Raw genomic sequence first — 12,163 nt, 5'->3', positions numbered from 1 at the left:
ATTTCCTTTAGGATTGACTGATTTGATCTCCATGCTGTCCAAGGGACTCTCAAGAATCTTCTCCAGCACCATAATTTGAAAGCATCAGTTCTTTGGCACTGAGGCTTCTTTATGACTCAACTCTCACTTCTGTACATGACTACTGGAAAACCATAGCTTTGACTATATGAACCTTTGTTGGCAAAGTGATGTCTCTGCTTTTTAATATGCTATCTAGGTTTGCTCTAGCTTTCCTTCCAAGGAGCAAGGTTCTTTTAATCTCATGGTTGCAGTCACCATCCACAGTGATTTCAGAACCCAAGAAAACCAAATCTGTCACTGCTTCCACTTTTTCCCCTTCTATTTGCCATGAAGTGATAGGACCAGATGCCAAGATTTTAGCTTTTTTCATGCTGAATTACAAGTCAGCCTTTTCACTCTCCTCTTTCACCCTCACCAAAAAGCTCTTGATGATGTTCCGCTTCACTTTCTGCCATTAGAGTGGTATCATCTGCATATCTGAGGCTGTTGATATTTCTCTGGGTGATCTTGATTCCAGCTTGTGATTCATCCAGCCCAACGTTTTGCATGATGTACTCTGTATACACTCAGTTATGGAGGACTGGCTGAGCCCCTGAGGCTAGCCCCAGGCTGAAGGGCATTGGTGATAAAGGAGGAAGCAGATAGGCACTCATGATGCACAAATCCTAAACTCCAAGAGCAAGCAGCAGGTCACATAACCCTGTGGCTCAAGTTTATAAAGTTAAATTCTGACTCCAAGCAATTCAATGTTAATTTCCACCAAGCCCTGGTGTCCCAGAAAGCCAGTGCACCACAGGCACAGCTTAGGAATCTGTCCTAGTCTCTTTTACCCAGTGCCTGCCCCAATAAAAATGACTTCAAGTAAGATAGAGAAGACAGCTTGGAGAGAAGGATGGCTGAGGTCCAGTTGGAAATAAGCTTCAGCATCTGGACGCAGTGACTGCATGGGTTGGTATTCTGTGGAAAAAATCTGGGCAAAAAACGATGGTTTTTGCACAGCTATTCTGGAAAGAGTATCGACAAGCACGAGACAGTCTTTGATGGGTGTTTGGTGAGCTGAAATAAATCATCCATGGGAACAGGGTATGTGCCTTTCTAAGAGGAAATAAATATCGGCTGCACAAGTTTGAAATGAGTGGAAAACAAGCCCAAATCTCAGGCAGATGAAACTGCAAGGACTCCAGAGCCAGAAAAGATTCTATCCTATTTTTTTTTTCTTCATCCTGAAGTTAACCAGATGGAGACTTTTTTTTTTTTAAGTACCAATCTATTCATATACTTGGAATGAAAGACTTTGCTTTGTGATGGAAGATCTGTATTTAATTGCAAAAATAAGACAAAATATCTTTTTTTCCAAATCTAGAGTTCAGATAAATTTTATTTCTTTTTTTCCCCCTCTCTCCTTTACTTCCCTTTTCTTCTTCTGTCTCTTCTCTTCCACTTTAGATGATATATTTATGACTGCATGCTTGTAATGTATTCTGGACAGTATAATAATAGAGCAGACTCTTATAAACAAAGTATATGAGAGAAGGTGTACATATGAAACACAGAACAAAAGAGATGTAACTTCCTCTTATAGTGTTCGGTACAATGACAATATGCTGAAAAACCAGTGATAAGAATTCACAAAACATGAACCAGAATAAGTAAATAGAAAGGAAAGATAAGTGGCAAAGGAATCATGTAAAAAGGTCATTAACAGTGCGTCAGGAAACTCTCCAGGCTGTGCTTGAGACCCTGAGTTTCAGTTCCTCATCTGTAAAATATGGATAACAACTGTACCTAACCTGTCGGAGTTCCAAGAGGATTAAATAAAATAGTACATGAAAGGCTCTTGTAATAGAGACTAAATAAGTCTTCAAAATAAATATTAGGCATTGTGATTATTATGACTATCACTCAAGGATTAACAAGATTATATATAGAAATATTTCCCATGGGAAAATGCACTCAATAAGGTACAATTATTGTTGCTATTATTATTAGCATCATCATTGCTATTCTTTTTATATCTCTATTTTCTAGGTGGTTTATGTCTCTTTGCTTGGCCTCTTTGAACTGATGCTTTATTGGATAGTCTGTTTTTTTCTTGATTCAGATTTTGCTCCATTTTGCTAGCTTCTGGACTTCCTTAGATTTTGCTTTTTGTAACACATGGGTCAATCATGCTCCATCCCAAGGTCCAATGAAACTATATACATAGAATTATCTAAAGTAGAACTCTATATGCAGCTTTACTGATGGTGCAAAATCAACTAACTAGATAAAGGCCAACAGTTCCCATGATTCTTTTCAAAAACCATAGTGGACACTTATGAAGATTTTGTTAATGGTCAGAAAAGAGTCACTATTTAAGCTTTAATTTCAGGCTCAGGAAGTAGGCATAACCAATTCTTGTCCACCAAAATACATCATAATGTTTGGGCAAAGATGGCTTATATCCATAGCAACGGAACAAACTCTAAGCCAAATACTAGGAAAAGCATTTCTTGACTGACACAGATGTTCAACTGGCATACTGAGTCTCTGAAAACCTGTTGACGGACAGCTTCATGGACAATGCATCCTGCAAAAAGAGTTAGTTTAATGAAAATAGTGATAAAAAATGTGATTTTTTTTGTTTTGTTTTTTTGTTATAAAAGACTCTAGGTTGTGTCTGCTATGAATTCTGAGTCTTCCAAGGTAATTATACCATAATGTGGGCTTGTAAAGGTGTTTGTTTCAGTAACGGGTTTTCTTTGTGTCACAGAAAGGAAGTGGATATTTAAGTTGAAAAGTTGTGTAAAAGACATGACACTACGTTTAAATAGGAGATCGTCAAGTTCCAATCCCACTGCACCTTTGGCACAGAGTGATGTCTTCTTCTCAACTTTTCTATTGAGAACAATCGAATGTTATTTAATTTATACTTCCCTACTAGAAAACGAGCTCCTTAAACCTGGGACTATTAGGGGACTAATTCATATATCTTAATAGCCCGGCATAAGAGTGGAGGCACACACCTATGCATCCGTCAATTTTGAGAGAGAACGCAAGGCATCTAAGATTAATATACAAACACACTGAGAAATGGAAATTCATGGTCATTTGTATCCACATTCAGCTTGGGATCAGACCACTTTTGATTTGGCTGAACATTCAGAAGAGCTGGAGAGGAGCAGACCATAAACAGATGATTTCAATACAACATAGTAAATGTGAGGTTGGGTAACCGAGGCTGGGTCTCATTTTCTCTTGCTTTTCCACATTTAATCCCTCAAAAGTCTGCTGATCTCTCGACCTCAATTCTCAGTCATTATTGCCACTGTTCTCATTCAGGCTCTCATGGCTTTTTGTCAGTGGGTCAGTCTATTGAAGCTAGTCTCTTTTTGTTGGGCTATGTACACCTAAGCTTTCTTCCTGAGGGCTACTAGCCAGTTTTTATAACAGAGATCTGACAACATCTGTCACTCTTCCAATCTTTTACCTGTTCCTCTTGGTCTTCTTCTGTGGGGTCCCTGACCAGTTCTCCCAATTTTATTGCAAGCCATTTTTCTAAGAACAGTTTATGCCACAACTGAAAGTTTGCAATTATACTCAAATATGCCTTGTTTGGAGAAGGCAATGGCACCTCACTCCAGTACTCTTGCCTGGAAAATCCCATGGACGGAGGAGCCTGGTGGGCTGCAGTCCATGGGATCGCTAGAGTTGGACACGACTGAGTGACTTCCCTTTCACTTTTCCCTTTCATGCATTGGAGAAGGAAATGGCAACCCACTCCAGTGTTCTTGCCTAGAGAATCCCAGGGATGGGGGAGCCTGGTGGGCTGCCGTCTATGGGGTCGCACAGAGTCAGACACCACTGAAGCTAATTAGCAGCAGCATGCCTTGTTATTTTTTCACTCGGATAACTTTGTGTTTATGCCAGTTCTCCTACCTAGGAAATATCCCTGCCTTTCTTTGTCTGGTTGGTCCCTATTTATCATTAAAGCTCAGCACATAACTGTCTCTACTGCCAAGAATTTCTTAATCTAGCTTTGTTCCAGCTCTGCGTCTTATACCTTAGGTATAGTACACATCTCATTTTTATTGATCTTCTGTCTTCCCTATGAGATGACCCCATGAATTCAACACATTTTCTCTAAGCACCTTTTATGAACCAGGCACTGGGCTGGATACAAAAAGTACAATATGGCCCATACTTTTAAAGAGCTCCTGCATGTAAGTCGCTTCAGTCGTATCTGACTCTTTGCAACTCTATGGACTGTAGCCCACTAGGCTCCTCTGTCCATGGGGTTTTCCAGGCAATGATCCTGGAGTGGGTTGCCATGCCCCTTCTCCAGGGGATCTTCCTGACCCAGGGATTGCATGGGGCTGGATACAAAGAGAAGTATGATATGGTCCATACCTTTAAAGAGCTCCTAGATTTCTGGAAAATACAGATTATCTCAGAATGTGCTAAGAACTGAAGCTATGTCTTAAAGATCAAGTAAAGCTAGCAAGTGACAAAGAACTCTCCAAGCAGAGCATATACCAAGACATAGAGGAGTCGAATAACATGAGCCACGGGGAAGCTGTGAGTAGGGCAATCCAGCCGTAGTGACAAGTTCACATGCCAGACTGGAAGGGATAGACCACAAAGGGAATGATGTGCCCAGAAAACTATCTGAACTATGCCCCCAGGGCTATGAGGAACCAGTGAAGGATGCTGGCTAGAAATTAACACAGTCCTTTTCACACAGTAGAACATCACTCTTGTTGCCATGAGAAAAATGGGTTGTTATGTGAAAAGAAAGCTAGGTGAGAAGATCGGTTAGTCATCAATGCCTGGACCAACATTTATTCCTTTGGCAAACACAGGCTGCATATGCTCCATATGTGAGGTTGTATGCTAAGGAAAAGTTAATTCTGATTTAAGAGTCTGCAAATCTTTCAGATACTGGGTATAAAGAATATGACAAAATGGACTAGTCAAGGGTGGAAAAACATTAAAGACCATGGGAAGAAAGGGTCAACTTACCAGTTTTCCAGTAACGCTCTGACCACCTTCATTCAGCCAGAACCCAGGGACCATGGCTGAGAAATAAGGGCCCCAGACACCTGGTACAAAGATTGGGTTTTTGCTGATCTGGAAAGAAAGGGGAAAAGTATGTGAAAATATTGACCCTCAAGGCTAGAAGCAGTCTTATCGTCCTCCCATGTGAGGTCCCTCTGACCATGGAATTCAGCTTCTTGCTAAATACCTTTGATGGTGGGGAAGTCACTCCTGCCAAAGGATGGGCCTGGCTTCTTCTTTAAGAACCTTTCTGAAAAACTCATCCAGGTGTCAAGGTAGCAAAAGGGATCATTTTGGAAAGAAACTGACGTGACAGTCCTTGGCTGGCTCCCTCTCTGTAGTGAACTGATTGCGGTCGTGGTCCCCATTTCCTAGCCCTCTCTGCATCCACCTGCTCTGCAATGTGACTTCGCAGCCCCTGTCATTGAGAGGTGGGGTCCCCATCCCTTGAGTCTGGATCAACTTTGTCACTCGGTCTGGCCAACAGAATCGAGCAGAAGTGACATTAGGTACCAGTTTTCAGGCCAAAACCTCAAGAACTGTGTGCTCCTGTTCTTCCTCTTCTCCCTCTGCCATGAGTACATGCCCCAGTGAGCCTTCTGGACAGATATGCAGAAAGCTGAGTCAGTCCAGTTGTCACACGTGATGATTCAGATACATGAGACAGCCAAAATCGGATCAGCAAATCCTTTTAGTCAACCAGCAGCTGGCAAGCCTGGATCACCAGAACCACTCAGCCAACTGATAAGACTTGTGAACAAAAATACACGTCCTGTTGTGTGTCATGAGGATCTTATGTTTGTTTCCCACCTAAAATATTAAAGGCAAGAGATAACTGATACCTCCCCTTATTTCTACAAACATTTATTAGACATCTAATAGCATACTATCTCTCTTGACTGGGGACACGGAGATGAATGAGAAAGAGCTCTAGTCTGCAAGAAACTCCTCATTTAGAGGGAGCTAGATAAGTAAAGAGTCAAATAGAAAAGAGTGTGGTCCGTGGGATGGTAAAGACAAAGCATGGAATGCTGTGGAGGGCACACTGGGTAAGGAATGAAGTGGTCCAGACTGTGGCTCTTAGAGAATGGGACATACACTTAGACTACTAAGATTTAGCAAGATGAAACAGAACGGGCATTCCAGGTCAAGGGGATAGCTTGAACAAAGCCATGTAGGTGAGACAGATGCTCTTGGTATTCAAGATATGGCAATGTCTTTTTGTAGCAGACCATGGAAGTCCATTAGGTGTTAGGAAAGTACATCAAGGGATGAGACAGGACAGGCAGGGATGGACCACGTGATTCCTGATCTGGAAAGGCATGAGCTTCTCATCCACCCACTGGGGGTGAATGCTGAAGTGATGTTATGGTTGTGGGAGGGTGTATGAGAAGGTAAGGATGAAAAGGGAGTTAGGTGCATTGGGTCTACTCCTGAGTGTCCTGAAGCTGGGCAGAGAATGTATGCATTCATTTATTCTACAAATATTTATTCAGCTCTTACTATGCCAGGCCCTAGGGATACAAAGTGAACTGAATATATCTATAATTTCTGCCCTCATGGAGTTTATAGTACAGAACTTCAGCATATGGATAAATCTTCTAACTATTCTGGTTCTCTTTTCATTAAATGAGTGAAATCAGTCAAATCAGTAGGAGTTCCAATCCCCAGAAAGGAAGGGGGTGAGGGAAGGCAGGAGACTATACAATATTATCAACTTTAAATTTTGTCAAATAAAGATAGTTTATAAAAAGGGTAAATTTAACACCTAACGTAATCTCAGGGGTAAAGAGCTTTTCTGGTTTTTCTTCCCTGCAAGGAAGGACCATTTTATATTCACTCATTTCTTGATGGGTTCAGCAGATGTTTCCTGAGTTCCTGTTGTGATCCAGGCACTGAAAGTAAATGTACAGAAAAGAGTGCAGTCTCCACCTTCATGGAACTGCTCTCTTAAGAGGAAAGTAGACTAGGGGGGCTGATGATTCAGGTTTGGCCAGGACTCTCTCAGTTTTAGCACTAAAATCCCTATGTCCTAGAAAATTCTCAGTACTAGGCAAAAGGGACAGCTGGTCACCCTAAGATGGGTATCACTCAAATGTATAAATACAAACTGTGATAAGTGAATGAAGGAATATCAAATGGTTTTATAAGGGCTCATTAAGTGAGGTACCTAATGCAACCTAGGGGTCAGACTTTTCTAAAGAAGTGATATTTGAATTAAGGTGAAAACATACACAGAAATTATTTAGGTGTGAGCATATATACATCTGTATTTTGTACATATATATGTGTTTGTATATGTACATGATATAGAGAGTGTTCCAGACAGAAGCAGCACATGCTAAATGGTATTGATTTTTATCACGTTGTCTTTGCCAGTGAAAATTTTATCACATGCCAGCTCTAGAAACTACTGCCCTACTCTGCAATGCCTGAGCCACTGTGGGGTGAATAAGACAGCTCATGCCCATAAGCACGTAAGCCCCAGGGTCTAGATGGGTGGGTGGACACCCACCAAAGTCAAGCCATCTCTTTTCATGCCCTGTACCCCTTCTCGTCCAGAATTCTTCCAGCACCATTCGACAGATTAGTTTCAGAGAGGTGGCATGTTGTCCACAGTCACAAAGTTTGTAAATGGCTGAGGTGGGAGTTGAGCCCAAGTAGATACTAGCCTCAAACTCTAGGATATGCTTTTTATTTATTTATTATTATTTTTTTTTTAGGATATGCTTTTTTAAAACAAACAAAATTTGTATAAATTGCTTAGGAGGATTTTGCATCTCTCCCGCCGCCCCTCCCCCACCCCCCACAACTGTCCCTGCACCTCAAACCCCATGATTTAAAGATGTTTCTGTATCAGTTTTTGCCGAACTCCACTGGCAGACTGGACTCTGCTGCTCAGAAATGGCAGTAAAGGCTCTGTCTGACTGTCCAGAATGCTCTGAGTTGATTCCTGCTTGTGTTCACTCATTTGGAATGGCACACACTTCTCACTGGACATCCTGACTACAGCAAGGAAACAGATACAGAAATATGCTCCCCAGAGCACCTCCAATTACTCCCAAACTCTGGGAGAAAACAAGTAAGAGTTTGTTTAGACTGAGTGCACATTCGTGTATTTATGTGTACTTTAATCCTCTGCAGTAAACCTAAATACGTCAGAAAAATTTTGTGAAAGCCCTTTCCATGCTGATGGCTATCTTGGCCTGAAGGCTGCTCTGGGACTCAAAGGGAAGGAGCACATTTTACTCCACTAGTAACGGGTGTCATACAGGACATTGACTTTCCAGCAATAATGTGCTATTGGCAACAGCAACCACTACAATTGACTGGGTACTTATTAAAGACCCTATTCTAAGCACACTGCAGGAATTAAATCTCTTGATCCCCACAATAACCCTAAGGGGAAGATTCTGTCATTACTCCTATTGTTCAGATATGTAAACTGAGGCAGAGACTCTTAAACAGCATACATGCTCATGCTCAGTTGCTCAGTTATGTCCGACTCTTTGCAATCCTGTGGACTGTGGCCCACCAGGCTCCTCTGTCCATGGGATTTTTCTAGGCAAGAACACTGGAGAGGGTTGCCATTTTCTCCTTCAGAGGATCTTCCTGACCCAGGGATTGAACCCACATCTCCTGTGTCCCCTGCACTGGCAGGTAGATTACCACTGAGCCACCTGGGAAGCCCATGAAACAGCATACATAATATACACAAGGTTATAAAAACACAAAGCAGTCAGGCTCTACAGGTTCTGTGTTTGTTCCTGTTCTGTATTTCTTCCTGATTTTAGGCTCCCATTGCTTCTTTGAGTCCTTCATTTACCTTTAAAGGGCAGAAAGCAAGGGTCATTAGAGCCAAAAGAGACTCACTTAGACTGAACCAACCTCCTGGCCTTGATGACACGTAAGTTAGGGAATCTTCAGGTGCAAAAGTTTTGATAAGTTTCCCCCTATAGACTTGTGAAGGGAGAGGAGAAAGAAAGGACTGAGTCAAAGGCCTGTCTTCACTCTATCATGACTACCATGTTCTTAGCCAGGTGACCTTATGAAAGGGAATCTTTCTAAGCCTCAGTTTCCTCAGTTCCAAAATGGGAACAATGATATAAATGTGGTAGGACTTTCATGAAAATAAAATAAGCTGTCACCTATAAACAGCTTATTATGTGTTAAATATCATGTAAACATTAGTTCTTGAAATGAGGAAGGTATGACGGGATAGTCAGGTGACTGGGATGAATGGCCATAGCCGAAAGTAACTGCTACCATTAAGTACACATCCTGGTAACTCAGTTGGTAAAGAATCTGCCTGCAGTGCAGGAGACCTGGGTTCGATCTGTGGGTCAGGAAATCCCCTGGAAAAGGAAATGGCAACCCACTCCAGTATTCTTGCCTAGAAAATCCTACAGACAGAGGAGCTTGGCAGGCTATAGTCCATGGGGTCACAAGAGTAGGACATGGCTTAGCAACTAAACCACCACCACCACCATGAAGGAAGCCTCTAGATGCATTCTTGGTTTAATTTAGTCAACGTTCTTAATAATGAAGTAGAAGATGACATGGGCTTCCCAGGTGGCCTAGAGTTCAAGAATTTGCCTACCAATGCAGGAGACGCAGTGGGTGCTGGTTTGATCCCTGGGTCAGGAAGACCCCGTGGAGAAGGAAATGGCAACTTGCTGCGGTATTCTTGCCTGGAGAATTCCATGGACAGAGGAGCCCAGAAGACTACAGTCCATGGAGTCACAAACAACTGGACACGAGTTTGAGTGACTCAGCAGAGCACACAGAAGCTGATATAGAAGCAAAGTTTATCATATTTTCAGGGGTTATAAACTTGGGAGGATAATTTATCATGCTGCTGCTAAGTCACTTCAGTCGTGTCTAACTCTGTGCAACCCCATAGATGGCAGCCCACCAGGCTCCCCTGTCCCTGGGATTCTCCAAGCAAGAACACTGGAGTGGGTTGCCATTTCCTTCTCCAATGCATGAAAGTGAAAAGTGAAAGTGAAGTCGCTCAGTCCTGTCCGACCCTCAGTGACCCCATGGACTGCAGCCTACCAGGCTCCTCCGTCCATGGAATTTTCCAGGCAAGAGTACTGGAGTGGGGTGCCAATGAGCCATGTCCAAATCATGATTCAAACTTACTTTAAGAACTAGAACATTAAGCAAAATACAACAAGAAAATAGTTCAGTTCAGTTGCTCAGTCGTGTCCGACTCTTTGCGACCCCATGAATCACAGCACGCCAGGCCTCCCTGTTCATTAGAACTCCTGGAGTTCACTCAAACTCATGTCCATCGAGTCAGTGATGCCATCCAGCCATCTCATCCTCTGTCGTCCCTTTCTCCTCCTGCCCCCAATCCCTCCCAGCATCAGAGTCTTTTCCAATGAGTCAACTCTTCGCAAGAGGTGGCCGAAGTATTGGAGTTTCAGCTTTAGCATCATTCCTTCCAAAGAACACCCAGGACTGATCTCCTTCAGAATGGACTAGTTGGATCTCCTTGCAGTCCAAGGGACTCTCAAGAGTCTTCTTCAACACCACAGTTCAAAAGCATCAATTCTTTGGCGCTCAGCTTTCTTCACAGCCCAAATTTCACATCCATACATGACCACTGGAAAAACCATAGCCTTGACTAGATGGACCTTTGTTGGCAAAGTAATGTCTCTGCTTTTGAATATGCTATCTAGGTTGGTCATAACTTTCCTTCCAAGGAGTAAGCGTCTTTTAATTTCATTTATTAAATCGTAAAGTCAAAATTTCACACTTAAAAGGTACTGGTAATATTCCCTTCTGGAATATTCCTTTTAATGGGTGATGTTACATGAGCATTCAATTTAGTATGAATTGTATGGAAACCTTTGACATATTGTTTAATTATGTGTGATAGAAATAAAGTTATAAAAACCTACAATAAAACAAAATATTTGGTTGCACGCTCTATGACAGGCACTAAGATCAGCAACAAGGTTAATAAAATAATAAGGCATAATAATAATAGAAAAAGAAGAAGAACAGTGAGGAGAGAGAAGGGAGGAGAGAGGAGAAGAAGAAGAATTAACAATAAGGCACAGCCCTTTTCCATAAGGTGCTTCTGGTCAGACTGGGTAGACAGAGGTGGAAATTAACAAATTACAACAAAACATGCCAAGTGCTACAGTGAGTTGGCTGAGGAGTGTGGTAGGAGCCCAAACTGCCTGGGAGAAGAGCAAGCACTTCACAGAGGTGGCCATGTGGGAGCCAGGCCTTAAGGGATGAATAAGCGCTTCCCTAGGTGGACAGGGAGGGTATCCCAGGTAACAAGCCTCAGAGGCATGAAGCTATGCAAGCATCTCAATTTTCACGAGGGCTTAAATTCTCCACTTTACATAAAAGTTCACAAGGTCTGAAGGATGGGTATATTTTTGCAACAACATATCCTATTGCTTGTCAAAGATTCCATTTTAAAAATCCAATGACGGAAAAAACCCTCAGTGAAACCACCCTCAAAGTCAGAAAGAAGAAATAATAATACAGAAATAATAATAATAAGTAATGAAATACCAATTGCCAACAGTTATTGTGGATTTATTACATGCCAGACTCTTCGAGGCACTTTACAGACATTATCACATTTAATACTCATGACAACCCAATGAGATAGATACTATTATTATACTTACTCCACAAATGTGGAAATCTAAGCTGAAGGAGGTCAAATAACTCTTAAATACAAAAGGAGTAATTGCAAGGTCCAGGAAGGATCTAAGCTATGATCTACCAACTTATTTTTCTCTCCAGATTATATTTTCCTTACCCATAAAATAGCCTGGACTAGAGATGTTTAATATCTCTTTTGTCTTTGAGATTCTCTGATTCCTGAAAGTTGAGTCATTCTCCCTTAGCTGGCCAATCGGAACTCTCCAGAACACTATTAATATTTCAACACAGACTCTGCCCTCACATGGCCTGGGGCTCATGGGGTTGTCTGGGGTTGCTTCTTGGGGCATCTCTAAGTACCCAACTTTGCTCTAACAACTCTCTGACCTATGGCCAACATTATTGGGGGCTTCTCCAGATTGCCAACTTCATGGATTATATTCAATGGCTATTATCTATAATATCTTAC

At 41.9% G+C, this 12,163-nt stretch overlaps 1 protein-coding gene across 4 annotated transcripts in view; it reads right to left on the bottom strand.

The window, feature by feature from the left end:
* Positions 1–12,163, bottom strand: part of FGGY (FGGY carbohydrate kinase domain containing) — a 504,873-nt gene that overhangs the window by 152,994 nt on the left and 339,716 nt on the right. For all 4 annotated transcript variants that reach the window (XM_010859213.1, XM_010859222.1, XM_010859202.1 and 1 more), the window contains one exon: positions 5,023–5,130. In XM_010859213.1, coding sequence (XP_010857515.1) covers positions 5,023–5,130 — 108 coding nt within the window. The remainder of the gene's footprint in view (positions 1–5,022; positions 5,131–12,163) is intronic.

Source organism: Bison bison, unplaced genomic scaffold (assembly GCF_000754665.1).
Source record: "Bison bison bison isolate TAMUID 2011002044 unplaced genomic scaffold, Bison_UMD1.0 scf7180017856337, whole genome shotgun sequence".
NCBI classification, from domain to species: Eukaryota; Metazoa; Chordata; class Mammalia; order Artiodactyla; family Bovidae; genus Bison; species Bison bison.
This window is presented reverse-complemented; position numbering and strand designations above follow the sequence as displayed.